Source organism: Chiloscyllium punctatum, chromosome 22 (genome assembly GCF_047496795.1).
Source record: "Chiloscyllium punctatum isolate Juve2018m chromosome 22, sChiPun1.3, whole genome shotgun sequence".
NCBI lineage: Eukaryota > Metazoa > Chordata > Chondrichthyes > Orectolobiformes > Hemiscylliidae > Chiloscyllium > Chiloscyllium punctatum.
The window spans coordinates 58,843,652-58,870,995 of record NC_092760.1 but is presented as its reverse complement, the minus strand read 5'-3'; the positions used below and the strand labels follow the sequence as shown (position 1 = coordinate 58,870,995).

The window sequence follows — 27,344 nt, the reverse complement described above, 5'->3', positions numbered from 1 at the left end:
TATAGTGAATGCCTTAGCAAAGGTTTTGGGAGTGGAGATTGGATTGGACTCGGTGTCTTTCCTTTTGGGTTTTCCAAATCTTCCTTCTCTAGACGTTTATGGGAAGAAACTGTTTACTATCCTCTACTTTTATGCAAGGAAAAACATTTTAGCAAGCTGGATATCGGAAAGTCCCTGAGGGCTTTCGAACTGGCATAGGATATTTATGGAGCATATTCCCCTGGAATTGCTTACGAATATGGTGCACCAAAAAATGGAATTGTTTTATAGAACATGGTGGCCCTTCTTGAACCACACCGATGCAGATGTATCGGTCATACTGTCTAGGGCCTTTGTTTAGCCCCGAGGATGATGTTTATCAGTTCGGGGGGCCCTAGGAGGAAGAATCCCGTATAAATACGTGTCTTGTCAATACTTGGTATAATTTTATGTTGATTGCTTATTTATTTATATATGTTGTTGTTGTTGTTGTTGTTGTTAGTTAAGTACTATAATGTAGTTTTTTTATATATATATATATAAATGTCTTCTTTCTTATATCTTACTTTGTGTTTTGGTCATCTATAGAGCAGATTAGCAGTTAGTTTTCTTAATTTATATCCATGTTGTTATTATGTTGTAAAGTGGTTACACTATTTTGTATTAGTTTTGAAATTTGGAAAAAAAACCCAGAAACCTTTTTCTTGTCAATAAAAATGTCTACAAAAAAAAAGCACATTAGCAGTCTCATGTGAATATGTTTAGTGCCTGGCCAACACAGTACCCAAAACAGAACAATAAAACTTATCTTCTGTCAAGTGAGTTTTCACACTGGAATCTGAGTTGTTCAGGCAACAACTAACTCATTGATGTTCAGTTTCTGCTAAGGCTATGCAGTTCCTGACCTCAATAAAATCTTCATCAAGCATGGAGAAAAGAAATGATCTCAAGAGATCATGTGAGAATGATTGTCCTTGACAACATCACAGCATTTCACCAAGGATGGTATCAAGGAGCCCTGCCAAATGTGGATATATTGTGAAACGGAGAGCAAATCTCCACTGGTTGGAGTCTGAAAGGAGGATGGCTGCTTCTTGGAGGCTAATCACTTCAGCTTTAGAATATCACTGCAGGCTGATGTCAAGGCAGTGTCCCACACCTAACCACCTTCAGCTGCTTCACTAATGACCTGGCTCCATCATAAGGTCAGAAGTGAGAATGATTGTCGATGATTGCACAATGTTCAGTCACAATCAAGACTCTATGATACTGAAACAGACTGTGTTTGTAAGCAGCAAAATGCCCCCTTATCAATCCATTATTTATGGATACAACGAGAATTGTCATGGATCATTGTAAAAACCCGATTGTACTAAACACAATCAAAGCTTGGAGTATGATGCAACAGGATGAGGGTGATTTGCAAAAAACCTCCCCTTTTACTCCTATAGTGCGAACATTGGAATTTCAGGCAGGTTTGACAGATGCTGGATTTAAAATTTGGGATCCCAGAGGAATCCCCTGCTTGGGAGGTCATGATGTCCTTCGAACAGAGGTTTGGGTTAATAGGCAAGATGTGGAGGTGCCAGTGTTGGACTGGGGTGGACAAAATCAAAACTCACACAACAGCAGGCTATAGCCCAGCAGCTTTATAGGCATGTAACATTGGCACTACACAAATGTCAAACATTTATTATCTCCAGCAAGGGAAGGTCTAACCTTTTTCTCTCTTGCCATCTAAGGACATTAGCTGAATCCATCACTGTCAAGATTCTGGCAGTAACTTTTGACCAGAAATTGATCTAAACCAAGAATTAGTCATAGGCTTTCAATTCTGTGACGAGTAACTCCTCTCCTGACTACCCTGACCCGATTCACCATTAACAAGGCAAAAGTCAGGAGAAGGACACAATACCCTCCTATTTCCTGGATAGTGTGATTCTAACTACACTCAAGCACCAGGACAACATCCAGCACAAAGCAGCCCACCCGAATGGCAGCTTAGCCCTCAGCTTAACCTTAAACTCCCTCCATCACTCATATATAGTGGCAGCAGTGTGCACCCTGTAGAAAATGTACTGCAATAACTCACATGGTGACTCCTCGTGATCTCGCTGCAGCAGATCTTACTCTTGGATATCTTCGAGTTGAAGATGCTGGTTTTTAATACTTGCACTGAACGAGGGACCCACCCGACTACTCAGGTGCATGTAATAGTTCCCTGAAAGTATCATGAGGATGAGGAGAATGGTCGCTGCCGACAGTGAAAAGTATTCTCCTCAAACAAAACCACCACAAAACCACCACTTTTATAATGAAAACAGTTTGAAATACTGAGCAATCTCTATGGAGACAAACAGAGGGAGTGCTTTGGTCTGATGTCTATGGAAACAACGAGAATGAATGCTTTGATCCAATGATCTTTCATTAAAGAGGTGAAATGTCCTCACCTTCAAAATTAATTTTGTTCCTCACCACAGATTTAACCTTACCTGCTGAATGTTTCTGGACTGTCCTGTGCTTATTTTAGATTTCCAGCATCTGTAATCGTTTTCTTTTGTGTTTGTCATAATTTTATCCGTTGTTGACAATGCTTTCCATCACACAAATACTTCCTCAAGTACATGGTGCTGGATTCTATTCTGTGACACTGCACAAAGTTTTGAGACTAGGAATAGTTTGCAAGTTCCTTTCCAATTGAAGTGCACCCTGAGATTATTTGGAAGCTTATTGTAATGGAATATATGACTGAGGACACAAGTAAGAATGGAAGTTATGCTTTTGGCATGAATACTTACTTCTTTTAAAGTGTGTAACTCCTTGACTGGTATTGACCTCATTTTTCTCAGGTGTTGATTGTACTTTAGTATCTGCAAAAAATGTACATTAGCGAGCTGATGAAGATTCGGATTTTTCTGAATGTAATGTTATTACACGAAAACCATTCAAAACTATTGTTGAAGTTCCTTCTACGATGAAGTTCTGATAACATTTCAACAAAACATTTATCTCAAGTCTTTAACCGCTCATTATAATGTCACAGAACCAAACATTGAAGTGTTGTTAATATTAAAGTGAAACCTTTAATATAACTGTTATTAGTAATGAGATTGCCACTGTTCAATTATACTTAATTTGTTAATGAATTAATTTATTAAAATTAATTTTAATTTTAAAATTAATTTAGTTCCTCACTACAGATTTAACCTTACCTGCTGTGTATTACTGGACTGTCCTGTTTTGATTTTAGGTTTCCAGCATGTGTAATCATTTTTCTTTTGTATTTGAAATAATTTTCTTCATTATTGACAAAAACAAGTACTTCCCAAGTATATTTGCAATTCTGACATGGTCATGTATTCTATTCTGCACAAAGCTTTGAGGCTGGGTAAAGTTTGCAAATTCCTTTACAATTGAAGAGCACACTGAGATTATTTGGAAGCTAATTGTAGGAGAATATATGACTGAATACTTGAGTAAGAATGGAAGTTGTGTTTTTGGCATTAATCCTTACTTTGTTCAAAGTCAGCAACCATTTGATGAACTGGTTTTCGATAATTTTCACTGGCTTCAGGTGATGTTAATCCTTTAATAACAATGGAGAATATTGATGTTAGTGAGCTGACAAAGATTTGGATTCTTAATATGATAATTTTACAAGTAAACCATTCTAAATTATTGTTGAATTTCCATCCACAATGAAGTTCTGATAACATTCCAACAAAACATTTATCTCAAGTCTTTCACTGATGAAGTATAATATTGCAGAACCAAACATCAAAGTATTGTAAATATTAAAATGAACTCTTTTATCTAATTGCTATTGCTAATTTGTTTGCCACTGTTCAATGATGTTTAATTTGTTTTAATTGTACAAAATTCAGGATCAAAAAGTGTGGCACTGGAAAACCCAGCCAGTCAGGCAGCATCCGCAGAGCGGGAGAGGCAACGTTTTGAGCATAAGGAATGTGGTGGACTCCGAGGGGGCTGAGTGATAAATCGGAGGAGGGTGGGTCTGTGGGAAGGTAGCTTAGAACGCAATAGGTGGAGAAAGGTGGTAGGTGACGGTGATAGGTCAGAGTGGAGAAGGCAGCGGATGGGTGGGAAGGAAGTTGGACAGGTTGGACAATTCAAGAGGGATGGACATGCAAGTCCTGGGCCTCCTCCATCACCAAATCCTAGCAACATGACGACTGGAGGATGAACACCTCATCCTCAGCCTTGGAACCCTCCAATCACATGGAATCAATGTTGATTTCATCAGTTTCCTAATCCCCACCCCTTATCTTATCACAGATCCAACCCCCCCCACTCAGCACCACACTCTTGAATTGTCCTACTGTCCATCTTCCTTCCACCTATCTGCTCCACCCTGCACTCCAACCTATCACAATCACACCTCACCTTCATCCACCTAATGCCTTCCCAGTTACCTTCCCCAGCTCCACTCCCCTTCCCTTGAGATTCCCACATTCCTGATGAAGGACTTATGCTCGAAACGTCACCTCTCCTACTGTTTGGATGTTGTCTGACCAGCTGTGCTTTTCAAGCGCCACATCGTTTGTCTTTGATCTCCAGTATCTACAGTCCTCACTTTCTCCAAAATTGCAGAATCACAACTGAAAGTAATAATCTTTAAAGCAACAATAATAACAGCAGAGACAGTATATTTGTCAGAGACAACTACTGTAGTTTCTACAACTGAAATAGATATTTATAATGAGAGAATTTAAGAACTATCACAATATTTACTGCAATTAGTCCAGTAAATGTGATTGAAAATGATTGTCAGGGACTAAATTATTCTGTACAGGAATTTGGATTCCTTCAAGAAAACCATTATTTTCCCACCATTGTGAATAATATCCTCAGGCTGAAGAGAAGCAAAAAATAACTCCTTTAACAGACCCCATTGGCTTGACAGCCTGTTATTAATATTATTAATAATCATAATATTATTATTATGCAAAAGATTAGGCAAGAATTCCAACATTGCATGCCGACATCTCTCCAAGTTTATTAGATGACTGTAAAGTGTTAAATTACTGTTAAGTGTCATAAAATAAATCAATAATGAAACTGTGAGTAGAAAATTAGGAAATGGCTAAGGTATTAGATTTAGGGAACAAAATGGAATAAAAACAGAAAGGTAAATGACCAGAAGCTAGAAGTGAAACGAAGGTCAGATGGACTATGACTGACAGTTCTGAAGGTGCAAGTTGAGAAGACTGTCATGGTATTGTGATGATCTTTCAGGAGTCACTGCAATCATCACAGATATTCTTGGAATGATGAAATCTTGAAGATCTTACATTCCAAACACAAATAAATTTAAAGTAATTTGAACTTAAAGTATCTCCCCCAGAATATCTTTCCTTTTAAGTTGTAAATAGAGTCATGTTACTATACTCCCTTCCTGTGTATCCACATTATATGGTACAATTTTTTTAATTGTCCTGAGATTATTACCTTCTTGATTAATTCCACCTTCAGCTTCCTGGTTATGTTCATCTTGCAACTGATCTTGGGTGCTGCGATCAGTGACCTGCATTGTCCTGTCCTCATGGCTGTCTTTGCCTGTGCGGATTTCCTGTGTTTCTACATTCATGCAAAGTAAATAACAGTGTCAACAGTGTAAATCTTAGACTGGAGAGGTACTGTTGGCTAATGTCCAAAGATAATACATGCACAACTGGCTAAAATACAACTTGTGAAACAGTTGTGAAACACTGCTAAAATACATATCTATGCTTTTGTCACTTGTAGGGTTGAGGGTTGGTTTTGATGAAGCCAAAGACAACAAACCTCGAGGTGTGGGTATGGCTGAGAAGATTAGCACGTTCAGAAATGTCATGATGAATGGATGGTCAAAAGCTAAGTAGTGGGAATTTGATAACACCACTGCAAGCGACTTGAGATAGACACAGTAAGGTCGAAAGTGGGATTATGAATTGAGAATAATATGGAAATGATCAGAGATGGCATTATTTACAGCTGAGAAGATGGGAGTAGTGACAGTCAGGGTGAATGTGTGTTAGGGTAGTTTATATGAAGGTGAAAGTGTGAGAATAGATTGGCAGTTAACTCAGAAAAAGGACAAACCATAATAAATTGAAATAATAGTTCAAGTCACCAAAGATGAGAAGTTGATCCAGGGAGAAGCTGAGGGAAGAAAACAATCATGATGTCCTTGAGAAATATGGTATGTTCAAAAATTGGAAACCACAGAAAGGGGATTTAAAATAAGAATTGAGAGGGGTGGAGAAAGATATTTATAATTGGTGATCCTGCCAGAGGTAGTTACGACAAGGACTACGCTGCCATCAGACGGCGGTGGAGAACACAAACAATTTGGGAAGTTGTTGTCCACAATTGGGTTTCCACCAAAAACATGATGTCAATAATATCATTCACAAAGTACTTATGGATATATGGCCATTTGGAGTCAAGCATTTGTAGCCAATCTGCTGATAGGGTCTAAAGTGTCAGTGCTGGGAATGGGTGGGGAATGAGATTGACAGGCTAAATCACATTCGGTAGAGACGTGTGTGGGGGAGCTCACAGGGAAGCAGCTAAGTGGCTCTTTAAAGTGTAACCTTACTGTTTGTTTATGTAAATCTACATTAGTGAGTAGAGTGAGTTCTGTTTTGATTTTGTTATTATTGAAATCCGTCATTTGATTAAACATTTAAGGTAATGAAAGTCGGTGCTAATTTATCCTGGAGTAGTGTTTTTTAGAGCAGTATGACTGAGCTATTTTTCTGGGTCTGAAGATTGTTGAGGTGCACAGATGGCCTTCAGTGGAGTGGTGTGCTCTTCCTCTCGGATGTGGGAAATTACGGAGAGTTTCCATGTTACTGATGAGTGTGTCTGCAGCAAGTGTGTATGATCGCAAGTCCTATTGCATTGCATGGATTGGTTAGAGTGGCAGTTAGATGCAGTGAGGAATTTGTTGGAGTTGGGGGATGAAATGGATGGCCATTGGAGGAAATGAGTAAAACTGATGATACGGGAAGGTAGATGGGTTGCCTCAGGAAAGGTAGGAGAGGAAGGAGGTAGTGTAGGAGAGTCCAGTTCCTGTTTGGGTGAAAGGCAAGACCGGTAGGTGTAGGGAATGCTGGATGATGAGAGAAATTGAGGTTTTGGTCAAGAATAGGAAGGATGAATGTATCAGGCATGGATAGCAAGATCTAGTTAATTCCTCAAATAGTATAAATGCAGGAAAGAAAACTTCTGAGAGGAAATCTGGAGGGGAAAGAGGGGACATGAGAGAGCTTTGGCAAATTGGGTTAAGGAGAATCCAAAGGGATTCTCCAAAAATGAAGGACAAAAAAGTAACTAGGGAGAGAATAGGGCCTCCAAGAGATCAGCAATGCCAGCTGTGTCTGGAACTGCACGAAATGAGGGAGATTCTAAATGAGTCTTTTATTGTGGAGAAGGATATGGAAGATAGAGAACATGGGGCTATAAATATTGAAAAACTTTGAAAAATGTCCATATTACAGAGGAGGTGGTGCCAGACATCTTAAAACGCACAAAAGTGGGTAAATCCTCAAGGCCTCACCAGGTTTACGCTAGACTTCTGTGCACAGCTATGGAAGTGATTGCAGAGCCCCTTGCTGAGATATTTGTATCATCAATAGTCAGAGGTGATGTGACAGAAGATAGGAGGTTGGCTAACCTGGTGCCACTAGTTAAGAAAGGTGGTCAGAGAAAGCAAGAGAACTATTGATGGTGAGCCTGATATTGGTGGTGGGCAAGTTGTTGGAGGGAACCCTGAGGGATAGGACTTACATGTATTTGGAAACTCAAAGACTGATTAGGGATTGTCAGCATGGCTTTATGTGTGGGAAATCATGTCTCCCTAACTTGATGCAGTTTTCTGAAGAAGTAACAAAGAGGATTAATGAGGGTGGTGCACATGATCTGTATGGATTTCAGTAAGGCGTTAGACAAGGTTCCTCATGGTAGGATGTTTAGCAAGAATAGATGACATGGAATATGGTGAGAACTAGCCATTTGGACACAGAACTGGCTTGAAGATTGAAGACAGAGGGGGGTGGTGGAGGGTTGCTTTTCAGACTGGAGGCCTGTGACCAGCGGTGTGCACAAGGATTGATGCTGGTTCCAGTGCTTTTTGGCATTTTTGTAAAATTATTTCATGTGAACATAGGAGTTATGGTTAGTAAATTTGCAGATGACACCAAAATTGGAGGTGTAGTGGACAGAGGAGAAGGTTACCTCATAGTACAACAGGCCATTGATAAAATGGGCTGATGGGGTGAGGAGTGTCAGATGGAGTTTAATTTAGACAAATGCGCGGTGGTGCATTTTGGAAAGGCAAATCAGGGCAGGACCAACACACTTAATGGTAAGGTCCTGGGGAGCGTTGCTGAACAAAAACAGACCTTGGAGTCACAGATTCATAGTTCCCTGAAAGTAGAATCCCACAAGACAGGATAGTGAAGAAGGTATTTAGTATGCTTGCCTTTATTGGTCAGTGCAGAGTATAGGAGTTGGGAGGTGATGTTGTGGCTGTATTGTTGTGATCACTTTTGGAATACTGCATTCAATTCTGATCTATCTGTTGTGGGAAGGATTTTGTGAAACTTGAAAGGGTTCAGAAAAGATTTACAAGGATGTTGTTGGGGTCGGCGACTTATTAGCAATAGGGAAAGGCTGAATAGGCTGGGGCTACTTTCCATGGAGTGTCAGAAGCTGAAGGGTGACCTTCTAAAGGTTTATAAAATCATGAAGGGCATAGATAGAGTGCATAACCAAGTTGGTGGGCTGGTGAAATCCAAAACTAGAGGGCATTGGTTTAAGGTGAGAGGGGAAAGATTTAAAAGGGACCCAAGAGTCAATGTGTTCATGCCGAGAGTGGTGCATGTATGGGATGAGCCTCCAGAGGAGGTTATGGAGGCTGGTACAATTACAACATTTAAAAGGCATCTGAATAAGTATATGAATAGAAAGGATTAGGAAGGACATGGGCCAAATACTGGCAGATGGGACTAGAACAATTCAGGGTATCTGGTCAGTATGGATGAGTTGGACCAAAGGGTCCGTTTCCATGTTGTACAGGTCAATAACTCTATGAGTGCAGGTGTACTGGGCAAGTAATTTGGGGGACATTTGGAATGACCTGTTGGAAACGGGAAAATGCAATTGAATTTCAACTTGTATTTATCATAGATATTCTTGGAACGATGAAAATCTCGAGCAGCCAAAATACGATACATGAGTCGATCTGAGAGACATTTTCTGTATCAACGTCAAATAATTTGCAGCTTGAGTCTTTCTCCCAGACTATCTTCTACCTTTCCTTTCAAGTTTCAAATAGAGTCATGTTACTGTACTCCTTTGCTGTATCTCCAAATTATATTGTACAATTTTTTTTTAATCATCCTGAGGTTATTACCTTCTGGATTAATTCCACCTTCAGCTTCCTGTTTATTTTCATCTTGCAACTGATCTTGGTTGATGTGATCAGTGACCTCCATTGTCCCGTCCTTATGGCTTTCTTTGCCTGTGCGGATTTCCTGTGTTTCTACATTCATGCAAAGTAGATAACAATGTCAACAGTATAAACACTGGTGTCAGGTAATTCCACACATGAAACTCAGTTAAGGATATACAAGGTAGGATTTGCAGCATTTACAGGGAAGGAAACGTGTGGGATATATTTGGGGTGAGATATTCCTTTGTCTATCTGTTCCCCTTTTTACACCTCGTTTTTTCCCCAAGAGAGACTCTGTTTCACTTTCTCCAGCTGATGTCCCACACTGTCATGACCTGCTGATGGAGGATGTCCCAACAAACTGCTTAGCTCCCATGCTCAGTGCTGTCCAACACCATCATCACCTGCTGCTGGAGGGTCCATCACACACAGGTTTGGTAAATGAAGCAGTTAGGAAGCATCCTAAGAGTGAGAAGTAGAGGCAAAGAGAAATATAGCAAAAATCTTAGACATTAGGGCTTTGACAACTGAAGGCCCAACCATCGGTGGTAGAACAATTTCCTAGGTTTTTTTCAAGAATCCAAGATGGGAGGAGTGTGGCCCTCTTAAACAGACAGGGAGAGTTAATAATACAGGGAACAATGACACAAGGGCAGGAGATGGAAACAAGCTTGAAAATGACCAGGCCTGAAGCCAAAGGTAAGCAATGGGGTAATGGGCAAACAGACATTGGTATGAGTTGGGACTGGTGCAGATTTTGTTTGAGCTTACACTTCAAGAGGGTGGAAGATGGGAAGCTGGCTGAAAGTACACTAGAATAGTCAACCCTACAAGTGACAAAAGCATGGATGAGTGTTTTAGTAGCAAACAAACTGACACAGAGAAAGATTTGGACAATGTTTCAAACATGGAAGTTGGTAGCCTTGGTGATAAAGTGCACGTTTGGAAAACTTATCTTGATGTCAGCTTGAGACAGTTATCAGAGAGAGAAATCGAGCCTTCCCATTATTTAGTTGAGGCAAATTTCTGCTTCTCTAGTACTGACCAATCAGTGTGACAAAGCAGTAACAGTAGTTGGGTGCACAGTTGTGGAGGTGAGTTCGAGCTGAGTGAAGAGTGTACATGATCCAGAAGTTGAAATTTTGTACTTGGATGAAGTTGCTCAGGAGCAGCCTGTAGACAAAAAAATCAGAAAATGACAAGACTAGATCCTTGCGAAACCCCAGAGATAATAGCATGGAGCATGAACACGTCGGTGACTCTCCAGCAGGTTTTTTGCACAGAGGGTGGTGAGCGTATGGATTGAGCTGTCAGAGGACGTTGTGGAGACTGGTACAATTACAACACTTAAAAGGTTGAACATAGGACCAGGAAGGGTTGAGAGGGACATGGGCCAAATGATGGCCAATGGGACGAGAATAATTCAGGATATCTGGTCGGCATGGATGAGTTGGACCAAATGGTCTGTTTCCATGCTGTAGAGCTCCATAACTCTATGAGTCTAGGTGTGCTGGGCAAGAAATGTGGGAGTCTTCGATTGATCAGTTGGAAGTGCAAAAGGAAAATGCCATTGAATTTCAAGTTGCATTCAGCACATATATTCTTGGAATAATGAAAATCAGGAAGATCTTAAATACTATGCATATTGTCAATTTGAGAGAGTTTTACTTTACGAATTTAAAATAATTCAGACACAAAGCATCTCTACCAGACTCTCTACTATTTTTCCATTAAAGTTTTAAACAGAGTCATATTACTGTATCCTTTCCTGTAACTCCAAATTATATTGTACAATTTTTTTTAATCGTCCTGAGATTATTACCTTCTTGATTAATTCCACCTTCGGCTTCCTGGTTATGTTCATCTTGCAATTGATCTTGGGTGAGGTGATCAGTGACCTGCATTGTCCTGTCATCATGGACTACTTCGCCTGTGTGGATTTCCTGTGTTTCTACATTCATGCAAAGTAAATAACAGTGTCAACAGTGTAAACCTCCGACTGGAGAAGGAAGACCAGTAATCGTGTTGTTGGCTAAAGATAATACATGCACAGCAGCCTAAAATACAACTTTGTCAAACAAATGCAACAACTTCCATTTATACACCACCTTAAAGCATTAAAATGAGCCAAGGTACTTTCCAAGGGGAAAGGGTAAATAGGCAAGGTCTTTTCCCTGGGGTCAGGGAGTCCAGAACTAGAGGGCATAGGTTTAGGGTGAGAGGGGAAAGATATAAATGAGACCTAAGGGGCAACTTTTTCATGTAGAGGGTGGTACATGTCTGGAATGAGTGTGGTGGAGGCTGGTACAATTGCAACATTTAAGAGGCATTTGGATGGGTATATGAATAGGAAGGGTTTGGAGGGATATGGGCTGGGTGCTGGCAGGTGGGACTAGATTGGGTTGGGACATCTGGTCAGCATGGACAGGTTGGACCAAAGGGTCTGTTTCCATGCTGTACATCTCTATGACTCTAATTGACACCAAGTAGTACATGACATCAGTCAGGCTGATGATCATAAGTAATATGAAACTTGAATTTACTGATGACCGAAAGATGTTGAAGCAGAGTTCTTTATTCCACAGGTGCCAGGTAATTACAAACATGAAAATAAATTAACGATATGCAAGAAATTATTTACAGCATTTACATGGAAGGATGTCTGTGGGATAATTTTGGACTGAGGAATGTTCTTGCCTATCATCTCCTCCTTTTCCCAAAGACCCCTTGATTTATTTTCCCCCCAGTAGACTCCATTTAACTGCTCCACCTCATGTCCCTCATTGTCATGACCTGCTGGTGGAACATATCCCAACATGTCCCTCATTGCTCAGTTCCGTTGGTCAGTGCTCTCCATCACCTGCTGCTAGAAGGTCCAACTGATGGGCAAACTGACCACTGCACCATAGTACAAGAGGCTATTCAAGTTGGGGGAAGTGATAATATTAGAAGAAGAAGAAGAGAGATAAGAAGAAAAGTCATAATACTGGTGTATTCTCTAATAAGGCATACACATAGCATCCATTGACAGCAAAGTTGTGCTTGGTGTGTTGCTTGCCTGGTGCCAAGGTAAGAGACATCTTCAAGCAGCTTGAAAGGATATTGGAATGAGACAAGGAGGATCCAGTTGTCGTAGTCCATGTTGAGACCAACAATTGGCACCATGTCTTGTTCAAGGAATATCAGGAATTCGGAGCAAATTAATGAACTGAACCTCAAGCGAATTGACATAGACATAAGAAAATTATGGAAGTAAACACATATTTAAAGGAGAGATAGAGGAAAGAGGGATTTCATTTTGTGGGGCACTGGCCCCTGTATTGGGACAGAAAGGACCTGTAATACTGGGATAGGCTGCACCTGAACCCCAACCTGGGACCAATGTCTTATCTGAAAGGCTAAATAGGGTAGTCATGGGTACTTTAAAATATTCAGTGTTGTTTGGAAAGGTTATTATAGTTCTAATTCAAGGAACATGACAGAGAACCAAGAATCTGTCAGGAATCTTAATTCAGGCATGAGGGCGAATGGCAATATTATAAGACATTTCTTCTTTAAACTTCATTGGACTGAAATAATAAACAGGTGATTTAAGCTTCAGTGCTGAGTGTCAGGTTATAGTGTTTGGTCCAAATCAGAGTTTATTACATGATTGAGAATAGGGAATAAATTAAACAAGCTGGAGGCACAGATACACATTGTAGATATGATATAAGAGCCATGACTGAGAGATGGCTGTGTGATGGTCAGGACTGGGAACAAAATATTCCAGGTTATAAGCTTACAGAACAGACAGAAAAATGACAGAGGCTGTGGAGAAGTAGAAGTAAAATTATTTCAAGTGGGAAGGGCGAATATGGTGAGGGAAAACATTCAGTGGGGACTGAAGGTTGAGTAGATTGAGTCTATAAGAAATGAATCATTCCAGCAGAACAGTCTTTTTTTGTCAATAAATACATTCCGGCCATCTGAGCGGGAATGAAATTTTGAGCAATTTTTGCAGCGACAAGTAGTGAGGTCAGAGCAAAGTCCGTCAGTTAACCTGTTCCTGTGTCTTGGAGAAGGATGGAGAGAATGACATCCAGTGAATAAGCACAAAGACACCAAAAGGCTTCATTGGCAACTTTGCCAGTTTAGTTTTAAATTTTAGAGGGAAAGTGGAAGTGATACTTCCCTGGAGTTCAGTGTCTGTGAAGGATATTGCGAGGAAAAGGGTTGCATGTTCTTTCAGCTATCTTTTGACAGAATCTTTAAAAAATTAATGGCATTGTTTGATTTTCCTTTCAGTTAAAATTAACTTCTGTTCTTTTGTCAAAACAACATTAGCAGTCTCATATGAATATATTTAGTGCCTGGCCAACACAGTACCCAAAACAGAAAAATAAACTTTATCTTCTATCAAGTGAGTTTTCACACTGGAATCTGAGTTGTTTAGGCAACAACTAACTCATTGATGTTCAGGTTCTGCTAAGGCTACGCAGTTCCTGACCTCAATAAAATCTTCATCAAGCATGGAGAAAAGAACTGAACTCAAGAGATCATGTGAGAGTGACTGTCCTTGACAACATGGCAACATTTCACCAAGGATGGTATCAAGGAGCCCTGCCAAATGTGGATATATTGTGAAATGGAGAACAAATCTCCACTGGTTGGAGTCTGAAAGGAGGATGGCTGCTTCTTGGAGGCTAAACATTTCAGCTTTAGGATATCACTGCAGGCTGATGTCAATGTACACCGAACCATTTTCAGCTGCTTCATTGAAGATCTGGCTCCATCATAAGTGAGAATGATTGTCAATGTTTGCACAATGTTCAGTCCCAATCGACACTGTATGATACTGAAACAGACTGTGCCTGTAAGCAGCAAGTCGGATAATAGGCAAGATGTGGAGGTGCCAGTGTTGGACTGAGGTGGACAAAATTAATATTCACACAACACCAGGTTATAGCCCAACAGCTTTATAGGAATGTAACATTGGCACTACACAAATGTCAAACATTTACTATCTCCAGCAAGGGAGGATCTAACCTTTTTCTCTCTTGCCATCGAAGGACATTAGCTGAATCTATCACTGTCAAGATTCTGGCAGTAACTTTTGACCAGAAATTGATCTAAACCAAGAATTAGTCATAGGCTTTCAATTCTGTGACGAGTAACTCCTCTCCTAACTACCCTAACCTGATTCACCATTAACAAGACAAAAGTCAGGAGAAGGACACAATACCCTCCCATTTCCTGGATAGTGTGATTCTAACTACACTCAAGCACCAGGACAAGATCCAGCACAAAGCAGCCCACCCGAATGGCAGCTTAGCCCTCAGCTTAACCTCAAACTCCCTCCATCACTAATATACAGTGGCAGCAGTGTGCACCCTGTAGAAAATGCACTGCAATAACTCACATGGTGACTCCTCGTGATCTCGCTGCAGCAGATCTTACTCTTGGATATCTTCGAGTTGAAGATGCTGGTTTTTAATACTTGCACTGAACGAGGGACCCACCCGACTACTCAGGTGCATGTAATAGTTCCCTGAAATTATCATGAGGATGAGGAGAATGGTCGCTGCCGACAGTGAAAAGTATTCTCCTCAAACAAAGCCACCACAAAACCACCACTTTTATAATGAAAACAGTTTGAAATACTGAGCAATCTCTCTGGAGACAAACAGAAGGAGTGCTTTGGTGTGATGTCTATGGAAACAACGAGAATGAGTGCTTTGATCCAATGATCTTTCATGAGAAGAGGTGAAATGTCCTCACCTTAAAGGGCGGCACGGTGGCACAGTGGTTAGCACTGCTGCCTCACAGCGCCAGAGACCCAGGTTCAATTCCCGCCTCAGGCGACTGACTGTGTGGAGTTTGCACATTCTTCCCGTATCTGCGTGGGTTTCCTCCGGGTGCTCCGGTTTCCTCCCACAGTCCAAAGATGTGCAGGCTAGGTGAATTGGCCATGCGAAATTGCCCGTAGAGTGAGGTAAGGGGTAGATGTAGGGGTATGGGTGGGTTACGCTTCGGCGGGGCGGTGTGGACTTGTTGGGCCGAAGGGCCTGTTTCCACACCGTAAGTAATCTAAAAATTAATTTTGTTCCTCACCACAGATTTAACCTTTCCTGCTGAATGTTTCGGGACTGTCCTGTGGTTATTTTAGGTTTCCAGCATCTGCAATCATTTTCTTTTGTGTTTGTAATAATTTTATCTGTTGTTGACAACGCTTTTCATCACACAAATACTTCCTCAAGTACATGGTGTAGGATTCTATTCTGTGATACTGCACAAAGTTTTGAGACTAGGAATAGTTTGCAAGTTCCTTTCCAATTGAAGTGCACCCTGAGATTATTTGGAAGCTTATAATGGAATATATGACTGAGTACACAAGTCAGAATGGAAGTTATGTTTTTGGCATGAATACTTACTTCTTCTGGAGGAAGTACCTGATTGACCGATATTGTTTTCATTTTTCTCAGGTGTTGATTGTCCTTTAATAACAATGCAAAAAATGTACATTAGCGAGCTGACGAAGATTCAGATTTTTCGACATGTGACGTTATTACAAGCAAACCATTCAAAACTATTGTTGAAGTTCCTTCTATGATGAAGTTCTGATAACATTTTAACAAAACATTTATCTCAAGTCTTTCTCCGCTCATTATAATGTCACGGAACCAAACATTGAAGTGTTGTAAATATTACAGTGAAACTTTTAATATAATTGTTATTACTAATTCGATTGCCACTGTTCAATTATGTTTTATTTGTTAATCAATTCATTTGTTAAAATTAATTTAGTTCCTCACTACAGATTTAACCTTACATGCTGTGTATGACTGGACTGTCCTGTTTTGATTTTAGGTTTCCAGCATGTGTAATCATTTTTCTTTTGTATTTGAAATAATTGTCTTCATTAGTGACAAAAACAAGTACTTCCCAAGTACATTTGCAATTCTGACATGGTCCTGTATTCTATTCTGCACAAAGCTTTGAGGCTGGGTAAAGTTTGCAAATTCCTTTACAATTGAAGAGCAATCTGAGATTATTTGGAAGCTAATTGTAGGAGAATATATGACTGAATACTTGAGTAAGAATGGAAGTTGTGTTTTTGGCATTAATCCTAACTTTGTTCAAAGTCAGCAACCCTTTGACGAATTGGTTTTTGATAATTTTCACTTGCTTCAGGTGATGGTGATCCTTTAATAACAATGGAGAATATTGATATTAGTGAGCTGACAAAGATTTGGATGCTTAATGTGATAATTTTACAAGCAAACTATTCTAAATTATTGTTGAATTTCCATCTACAATGAAGTTCTGATAACATTCCAACAAAACATTTATCTCAAGTCTTTCACCGCTCATTATAATGTCACAGAACCAAACATTGAAGTGTTGTAAATATTATGAAGCATAATATTGCAGAATCAAACATGAAAGTATTATAAATATTAAAGTGAAATCTTTTATCGAATTGCTATTGCTAATTTGTTTGCCACTGTTCAATGATGTTTAATTTGCTTTAATTGAACAAAATTCAAGATCAAGTGTGGCACTGGAAAAGCCCAGCCAGTCAGGCAGCATCCGCAGAGCGGGAGAGGCAACGTTTTGAGCATAAGGAATGTGGTGGGCTGTGAGGGGGCTGAGTGATAAATCGGAGGAGAGTGGGTCTGTGGGAAGGTAGCTTAGAACGCAATAGGTGGAGAAAGGTGGGGGGTGATGGTGATAGGTCAGAGTGGAGAAGGCAGCGGATGGGTGGGAAGGAAGTTGGACAGGTTGGACAGTTCAAGAGGGTGGACATGCAAGTCCTGGGCCTCCTCCACCACCAAGTCCTAGCAACATGACGACTGGAGGATGAACACCTCATCCTCAGCCTTGGAACCCTCCAATCACATGGAATCAATGTTGATTTCATCAGTTTCCTAATCCCCACCCCTCATCTTATCACAGATCCAACCCCCCCCACTCAGCACCACACTCTTGAATTGTCCTACTGTCCATCTTCCTTCCACCTATCTGCTCCACCCTGCACTCCAACCTATCACAATCACACCCAACCTTCATCCACCTAATGCCTTCCTAGTTACCTTCCCCAGCTCCACTCCCCCTCCCTTGAGATTCCCACATTTCTGATGAAGGAATTATGCTCGAAATGTCACCTCTCCTACTCTTTCGATATTGTCCGACCGGCTGTGCTTTTCAAGCGCCACATCTTTTGTCTTTGATCTCCAGCATCTGCAGTTCTCACTTTCTCCAAAATTGCAGGATCATAACTGAAAGTAATAATCTTTAAAGCAACAATAATAACAGCAGAGACAGTATATTTGTCAGAGACAACTACTGTAGTTTCTACAACTGAAATAGATATTTATAATGAAATAATTTAAGAACTATCACAATATTTACTGGAATTAGTCCAGTAAATGTGATTGAAAATGTTTGTCAGGGACTAAATTACTCTGTACAGGAATTTTGATTCCTTCAAGAAAACCATTCTTTTCCCACCATTGTGAATAATATCCTCAGGCTGAAGAGAAGCAAAAAATAACTCCTTTAACAGACCCCGTTAGCTTGACAGCCTGTTATTATGATTAGTAATAATATTAATATTATTATTATTATGCAAAAGATTATGCAAGAATTCCAACATTGCATGCCAGCATCTCTCAAAGTTTATTAGATGATTGTAAAGTGTTAAATGACTGTAAAGTGTCATAAAATAAATCAATAAAGAATCTGGGAGTAGAAAATTAGGAAATGGCTAATGTATTAGAGTTAGGGGAAAAAAATTGAATAAAAACAGAAAGGTGAATGACCCGAAGTTAGAAGTGAAACGAAGGGCAGATGGACTACGCCTGACAGTTCTGAAGGTGCAAGTTGAGAAGACTGTCATGGTATCGTGATGAACTTTCAGGAATCACTGCAATCATCACAGATATTCTTGGAATGATGAAATCTTGAAGATCTTACATACCAAACACAAATAAATTTAAAGTAATTTGAACTTAAAGTATCTCCCCCAGAATATCTTTCCTTTTAAGTTGTAAACAGAGTCATGTTACTGTACTCCTTTCCATTAAGTCCAAATTGTATGGTACAATTTTTTTAATTGTCCTGAGATTATTACCTTCTTGATTAATTCCACCTTTGGCTTCCTGGTTATTTTCATCTTGCAATTGATCTTGGGTGCTGCGATCAGTGACCTGCATTGTCCTGCCCTCATGGCTGTCTTTGCCTGTGCGGATTTCCTGTGTTTCTACATTCATGCAAAGTAAATAACAGTGTCAACAGTGTAAACCTCAGACTGGAGAAGGAGGACCAGTCATCGTGCTTTTGGCTGATGTCCAAAGAAAATACCTGCACAGCAGCCCAAAATACAATTTTGTCAAACAAATGCAACAACTTCCATTTATACACCACCTTAAAGCAGTACAATGAGCCAAGGTACTTTCCAAGGGGAAATGGTAAATAGGCAAGGTGTTTTCCCTGGGGTCGGGGAGTCCAGAAGTAGAGGGCATAGGTTTAGGGTGAGAGGGGAACGATATAAAAGAGACCTAAGGGGCAACTATTTCACGCAGAGGGTGGTACATGTATGGAATGAGTTGCCAGAGGATGTGGTGGAGGCTGGTACAATTGCAACATTTAAGAGGCATTTGGATGGGTATATGAATAGGAAGGGTTTGGAGGGATATGGGCCGGGTGCTGGCAGGTGGGACGAGATTGGGTTGGAATATCTGGTCGGCATGGACGGGTTGTACTGAAGGGTCTGTTTCCATGCTGTACATCTAATTCACACCAAGTAGTAGATGACATCAGTAAGGCTGATGATCTAAAGAAATATGAAACTTGAATTTACTGATGACCGAAAGATGGTGAAGCAGAGTTCTTGATTCCACAGGTGTCAGGTAATTACAAACATGAAAATAAATTAACGATATGCAAGAAATTATTTACAGCATTTACATGGAAGGATGTCTGTGGGATAATTTTGGACTGAGGAATGTTTTTGCCTATCTTCTCCTCCTTTTAGCAAAGACCCCTTGTTTTATTTTCGCCCAGGTGAGACTCCATTTAAATGAGATAGGCTGCACCTGAACCCCAACCTGGGACCAATATCTTATCTGAAAGGCTAAATAGGGCAGTCATGGGTACTTTAAAATATTCAGTGTTTTTTGGAAAGGTTATTCTAGTTTCCAATTCAAGGAACATGACAGAGAGCCAAGAATCTGTCTGGAATCCTAATTCAGGCATGAGGGCGAATGGCAATATTATAAGAAATTTCTTCTTTAAACTTCATTGGACTGAAATAATAAACAGGTGATTTAAGCTTCAGTGCTGAGTGTCAGGTTATAGTGTTTGGTCCAAATCAGAGTTTATAATATGATCGAGAATAGGGAATAAATTAAACAAGCTGAAGACACAGATACAAATTGTAGATATGATATAAGAGCCATGACTGAGAGATGGCTGTGTGATGGTCAGGACTGGGAACAAAATATTCCAGGTTATAACCTTACAGAACAGACAGAAAAATGACAGAGGCTGTGGAGAAGTAGAAGTAAAATTATTTCAAGTGGGAAGGGAGGATATGGTGAGGGAAAACATTGAGTGGGGACTGAAGGTTGAGCAGATTGACTCCGTAAGAAATGAATCATTCCAACAGAACAGTCTTTTTTAGTCAGTGAATACATTCAGGCCATCTGAGCGGGAATGAAATTTTGGGCAATTTTTGCAGCGACAAGTAGTGAGGTCAGAGCAAAGTCCGTCAGTTAACCTGTTCCTGTGTCTTGGAGAAGGATGGAGAGAATGACATCCAGTGAATAAGCACAAAGACACCAAAAGGCTTCATTGGCAACTTTGCCAGTTTAGTTTTAAATTTTAGAGGGAAAGTAGAAGTGATACTTCCCTGGAGTTCAGTGTTTGTGAAGGATATTGCGAGGAAAAGGGTTGCATTTTTCTTTCTGCTATCTTTTGACAGAATCTTTAAAAAATTAATGGCATTGTTTGATTTTCCTTTCAATTAAAATTAACTTCTTTCCTTTTCTCAAACCAACATTAGCAGTCTCATATGAATATGTTTAGTGCCTGGCCAACACAGTACCCAAAACAGAAAGATAAACTTTTATCTTCTATCAAGTGAGTTTTCACACTGGAATCTGAGTTGTTCAGGCAACAACTAACTCATTGATGTTCAGGTTCTGCTAAGGCTATGCAGTTCCTGACCGCAATAAAATCTTCTTCAAACATGGAGAAAAGAACTGAACTCAAGAGATCATGTGAGAGTGACTGTCCTTGACAACATCACAACATTTAACCAAGGATGGTATCAAGGAGCCCTGCCAAATGTGGATATATTGTGAAATGGAGAACAAATCTCCACTGGTTGGAGTCTGAAAGGAGGATGGCTGCTTCTTGGAGGCTAATCATTTCAGCTTTAGGATATCACTGCAGGCTGATGTCAATGTACACTGAACCATTTTCAGCTGCTTCATCAAAGATCTGGCTCCATCATAAGTGAGAATGATTGTCAATGTTTGCACAATGTTCAGTCCCAATCAAGACTCAGTGATACTGAAACAGACTGTGCCTGTAAGCAGCAAGTCGGGTAATAGGCAAGATGTGGAGGTGCCAGTGTTGGACTGGGGTGGACAAAATCAAAATTCACGAAACACCAGGTTATAGCCCAACAGCTTTATAGGAATGTAACATTGGCACTACACAAATGTCAAACATTTACTATCTCCAGCAAGGGAGGATCTAACCTTTTTCTCTCTTGCCATTTAAGGACATTAACTGAATCCATCACTGTCAAGATTCTGGCAGTAACTTTTGACCAGAAATTGATCTAAACCAAGAATTAGTCATAGGCTTTCAATTCTGTGACGAGTAACTCCTCTCCTGACTACCCTGACCTGATTCACCATTAACAAGGCAAAAGTCAGGAGAAGGACACAATACCCTCCCATTTCCTGGATACTGTGAGTCTAACTACACTCAAGCACCAGGACAACATCCAGCACAAAGCAGCCCACCCCAATGGCAGCTTAGCCCTCAGCTTAACCTCAAACTCCCTCCATCACTAATATACAGTGGCAGCAGTGTGCACCCTGTAGAAAATGCACTGCAATAACTCACATGGTGACTCCTCGTGATCTCGCTGCAGCAGATCTTACACTTGGATATCTCAGAGTTGAAGATACTGGTTTTTAATACTTGCACTGAACGAGGGACCCACCCGACTACTCAGGTGCATGTAATAGTTCCCTGAAATTATCGTGAGGATGAGGAGAATGGTCGCTGCCGACAGTGAAAAGTATTCTCCTCAAACAAAACCACCACAAAACCACCACTTTTATAATGAAAACAGTTTGAAATACTGAGCAATCTCTATGGAGACAAACAGAAGGTGTGCTTTGATCCAATGATCTTTCATTAAAGAGGTGAAATGTCCTCACCTTCAAAATTAATTTTGTTCCTCACCACAGATTTAACCTTACCTGCTGAATGTTTCTGGACTGTCCTGTGGTAATTTTAGGTTTCCAGCATCTGTAATCATTTTCTTTTGTGTTTGTCATAATTTTATCCGTTGTTGACAATGTTTTCCATCACACAAATACTTCCTCAAGTACATGGTGCTGGATTCTATTCTGTGACACTGCAGAAAGTTTTGAGACTAGGAATAGTTTGCAAGTTCCTTTCCAATTGAAGTGCACCCTGAGATTATTTGGAAGCTTATTGTAATAGAATATATGACTGAGTACACAAGTAAGAATGGAAGTTATGCTTTTGGCATGAATACTTACTTCTTCTGGAGGAAGTACCTGATTGACTGATATTGTTTTCATTTTTCTTTGGTGTTGATTGTCCTTTAATAACAATGCAAAAAATGTACATTAGCGAGCTGACAAAGATTCGGATTTTCTGAATGTGACGTTATTACAAGCAAACCATTCAAAACTATTGTTGAGGTTCCTTCTATGATGAAGTTCAGATAACATTTCAACAAAACATTTATTTCAAGTCTCTCACCGCTCATTATAATGTCACAGAACCAAACATTGAAGTGTTGTAAATATTAAAGTGAAACCTTTAATATAATTGTTGTTACTAATTAGATTGCCACTGTTCAATTATGTTTAATTTGTTAATGAATTCATTTGTTAAAATTAATTTAGTTCCTCACTACAGATTTAACCTTACCTGCAGTGTATTACTGGACTGTCCTGTTTTGATTTTAGGTTTCCAGCATGTGTAATCATTTTTCTTTTGTATTTGAAATAATTGTCTTCATTATTGACAAAAACAAATACTTCCCAAGTACATTTGCAATTCTGACAAGGTCCTGTATGCTATTCTGCACAAAGCTTTGAGGCTGGGTAAAGTTTGCAAATTCCTTTACAATTGAAGAGCACGCTGAGACTATTTGGAAGCTAATTGTAGGAGAATATATGACTGAATACTTGAGTAAGAATGGAAGTTGTGTTTTTGGCATTAATCCTTACTTTGTTCAAAGTCAGCAACCCTTTGACGAATTGGTTTTTGATAATTTTCACTTGCTTCAGGTGATGTTGATCCTTTAATAACAATGGAGAATATTGATATTAGTGAGCTGACAAAGATTTGGATTCTTAATGTGATAATTTTACAAGCAAACCATTCTAAATTATTGTTGAATGTCTATCTCCAATGAAGTTCTGATAACATTCCAACAAAACATTTATCTCAAGTCTTTCACTGATGAAGCATAACATCGCAGAACCAAACATCAAATTATTGTAAATATTAAAGTGAAATCTTTTATCTAATTGCTATTGTTAATTTGTTTGCCACTATTCAATAATGTTTAATTTGTTTTAATTGTACAAAATTCAGGATCAAAAAGTGTGGCACTGGAAAAGCCCAGCCAGTCAGGCAGCATCCGCAGAGCGGGAGAGGCAACAATTTGAGCATAAGGAATGTGGTGGGCTGTGAGGGGGCTGAGTGATAAATCGGAGGAGGGTGGGTCTGTGGGAAGGTAGCTTAGAATGCAATAGGTGGAGAAAGGTGGTAGGTGACGGTGATAGGTCAGAGTGGAGAGGGCAGCGGATGGGTGGGAAGGAAGTTGAACAGGTTGGACAGTTCAAGAGGGCGGACATGCAAGTCCTGGGCCTCCTCCATCACCAAATCCTAGCAACATGATGACTGGAGGATGAACACCTCATCCTCAGCCTTGGAACCCTCCAATCACATGGAATCAATGTCGATTTCGTCAGTTTCCTAATCCCCACCCCTCATCTTTTCACAGATCCAACCTTCCCACTCAGCACCACACTCTTGAATTGACCTACTGTCCATCTTCCTTCCACCTATCTGCTCCACCCTGCACTCCAACCTATCACAATCACACCCCACCTTCATCCACCTAATGCCTTCCCAGTTACCTTCCCCAGCTCCACTCCCCCTCCCTTGAGATTCCCACATTCCTGATGAAGGACTTATGCTCGAAATGTCACCTTTCCTACTCTTTGGATGTTGTCTGACCGGCTGTGCTTTTCAAGCGCCACATCTTTTGTCTTTGATCTCACGCATCTGCAGTCCTCACTTTCTCCAAAATTGCAGGATCACAACTGAAAGTAATAATCTTTAAAGCAACAATAATAACGGCAGAGACACTATATTTGTCAGAGACAACTACTGTAGATTCTACAACTGAAATAGATATTTATAATGAAAGAATTTAAGGACTATCACAATATTTACTGGAATTAGTCCAGTAAATGTGATTGAAAATGTTTGTCAGGGACTAAATTATTCTGTACAGGAATTTTGATTCCTTCAAGAAAACCATTCTTTTCAAACCATTGTGAATAATATCCTCAGGCTGAAGAGAAGCAAAAAATAACTCCTTTAACAGACCCTATTAGCTTGACAGCCTGTTATTATGATTATTAATAATATTAATATTATTATTATTATGCAAAAGATTATGCAAGAATTCCAACATTGCATGCCGGCATCTCTCAAAGTTTATTAGATGATTGTAAAGTGTTAAATGACTGTAAAGTGTCATAAAATAAATCAATAAAGAATCTGGGAGTAGAAAATTAGGAAATGGCTAAGGTATTAGAGTTAGGGGAAAAAATGGAATAAAAACAGAAAGGTGAATGACCCGAAGTTAGAAGTAAAACGAAGGTCAGATGGACTACGCCTGACAGTTCTGAAGGTGCAAGTTGAGAAGACTGTCATGGTATTGTGATGAACTTTCAGGAATCACTGCAATCATCATAGATATTCTTGGAATGATGAAATCTTGAAGATCTTACATACCAAACACAGGTAAATTTAAAGTAATTTGAACTTAAAGTATCTCCCCCAGAATATCTTTCCTTTTAAGTTGTAATCAGAGTCATGTTACTGTACTCCTTTCCATTAAGTCCAAATTGTATAGTACAATTTTTTAAATTGTCCTGAGATTATTACCTTCTTGATTAATTCCACCTTCAGCTTCCTGGTTATGTTCATCTTGCAACTGATCTTGGGTGAGGTGATCAGTGACCTGCATTGTCCTGTCCTCATGGCTGTCTTTGCCTGTGCGGATTTCCTGAGTTTCTACATTCATGCAAAGTAAATAACAGTGTCAACAGTGTCAACCTTAGTCTGGAGAAGGAGGACCAGTAATCGTGCTGTTGGCTGATGTCCAAAGAAAATACATGCACAGCAGCCCAAAATACAATTTTGTCAAACAAATGCAACAACTTCCATTTATACACCACCTTAAAGCAGTACAATGAGCCAAGGTACTTTCCAAGGGGAAATGGTAAATAGGCAAGGTGTTTTCCCTGGGGTCGGGGAGTCCAGAACTAGACGGCATAGGTTTAGAGTGAGAGGGGAAAGATATAAAAGAGACCTAAGGGGCAACTTTTTCATGCAGAGGGTGGTACATGTATGGAATGAGTTGCCAGAGGATGTGGTGGAGGCTGGTACAATTGCAACATTTAAGAGTCATTTGGATGTGTATATGAATAGGAAGGATTTAGAGGGATATGGGCCGGGTGCTGGCAGGTGGGACTAGATTGGGTTGGAATATCTGGTCGGCATGGACGGGTTGTACTGAAGGGTCTGTTTCCATGCTGTACATCTCTAAGACTCTAATTGACACCAAGTAGTACATGACATCAGTAAGGCTGATTAACATAAGTAATATGAAACTTGAATTTACTGATGACCAAAAGATGGTGAAGCAGAGTTCTTGATTCCACAGGTGTCAGGTAATTAATAAACATGAAAATAAATTAACGATATGCAAGGAATTATTTACAGCATTTACATGGAAGGATGTCTGTGGGATAATTTTTGACTGAGGAATGTTCTTGCCTATCTTCTCCTCCTTTTAGCAAAGACCCCTTGTATTATTTTCGCCCAGGTGAGACTCCATTTAACTGAGATAGGCTGCACCTGAACCCCAACCTGGGACCAATATCTTATCTGAAAGGCTAAATAGGGCAGTCATGGGTACTTTAAAATATTCAGTGTTTTTTGGAAAGGTTATTTTAGTTTCCAATTCAAGGAACATGACAGAATCTGTCTGGAATCCTAAATCAGGCATGAGGGCGAATGGCAATATTATAAGAAATTTCTTCTTTAAACTTCATTGGACTGAAATAATACACAGGTGATTTAAGCTTCAGTGCTGAGTGTCAGGTTATAGTGTTTGGTCCAAATCAGAGTTTATTACATGATCGAGAATAGGGAATAAATTAAACAAGCTGTAGGCACAGATACAAATTGTAGATATGATATAAGAGCCATGACTGAGAGATGGCTGTGTGATGGTCAGGACTGGGAACAAAATATTCCAGGTTATAAGCTTACAGAACAGACAGAAAAATGACAGAGGCTGTGGAGAAGTAGAAGTAAAATTATTTCAAGTGGGAAGGGAAGATATGGTGAGGGAAAACATTCAGTGGGGACTGAAGGTTGAGCAGATTGAGTCCATAAGAAATGAATCATTCCAACAGAACAGTCTTTTTCTTGTCAGTGAATACATTCAGGCCATCTGAGCGGGAATGAAATTTTGAGCAATTTTTGCAGCGACAAGTAGTGAGGTCAGAGCAAAGTCGTCAGTTAACCTGTTCCTGTGTCTTGGAGAAGGATGGAGAGAATGACATCCAGTGAATAAGCACAAAGACACCAAAAGGCTTCATTGGCAACTTTGCCAGTTTAGTTTTAAATTTTAGAGGGAAAGTAGAAGTGATACTTCCCTGGGGTTCAGTGTCTGTGAAGGATATCGCGAGGAAAAGGGTTGCATTTTTCTTTCAGCTATATTTTGACAGAATCTTTAAAAAATTAATGGCATTGTTTGATTTTCCTTTCAATTAAAATTAACTTCTTTTCTTTAGTCAAAACAACATTAGCAGTCTCATATGAATATGTTTAGTGCCTGGCCAACACAGTACCCAAAACGGAAAAATAAACTTTATCTTCTATCAAGTGAGTTTTCACACTGGAATCTGAGTTGTTCAGGCAACAACTAACTCATTGATGTTCAGGTTCTGCTAAGGCTATGCAGTTCCTGACCTCAATAAAATCTTCATCAAGCATGGAGAAAAGAACTGAACTCAAGAGATCATGTGAGAGTGACTGTCCTTGACAACATGGCAACATTTCACCAAGGATGGTATCAAGGAGCCCTGCCAAATGTGGATATATTGTCAAATGGAGAACAAATCTCCACTGGTTGGAGTCTGAAAGGAGAATGGCTGCTTCTTGGAGGCTAATCATTTCAGCTTTAGGATATCACTGCAGGCTGATGTCAATGTACACCGAACCATTTTCAGCTGCTTCATCAAAAATCTGGCTCCATCATAAGTGAGAATGATTGTCAATGCTTGCACAATGTTCAGTCCCAATCGACACTGTATGATACTGAAACAGACTG

General features: G+C 39.8%; 1 protein-coding gene across 1 annotated transcript in view; it reads right to left on the bottom strand.

The window, feature by feature from the left end:
- The window catches only part of LOC140493888 (uncharacterized), a 110,721-nt gene that overhangs the window by 23,331 nt on the left and 60,046 nt on the right, over window positions 1–27,344 (bottom strand). Inside the window, exons 15-25 of the mRNA XM_072592883.1 lie at window positions 24,887–25,015; window positions 22,930–23,001; window positions 22,231–22,293; window positions 18,555–18,683; window positions 16,553–16,624; window positions 15,853–15,915; window positions 11,262–11,390; window positions 9,401–9,529; window positions 5,449–5,577; window positions 3,494–3,565; window positions 2,778–2,849 (exon numbers count right to left, since the gene is read on the bottom strand). Of these exons, the coding sequence (XP_072448984.1) occupies window positions 2,778–2,849; window positions 3,494–3,565; window positions 5,449–5,577; window positions 9,401–9,529; window positions 11,262–11,390; window positions 15,853–15,915; window positions 16,553–16,624; window positions 18,555–18,683; window positions 22,231–22,293; window positions 22,930–23,001; window positions 24,887–25,015 (1,059 nt within the window). The remainder of the gene's footprint in view (window positions 1–2,777; window positions 2,850–3,493; window positions 3,566–5,448; window positions 5,578–9,400; window positions 9,530–11,261; window positions 11,391–15,852; window positions 15,916–16,552; window positions 16,625–18,554; window positions 18,684–22,230; window positions 22,294–22,929; window positions 23,002–24,886; window positions 25,016–27,344) is intronic.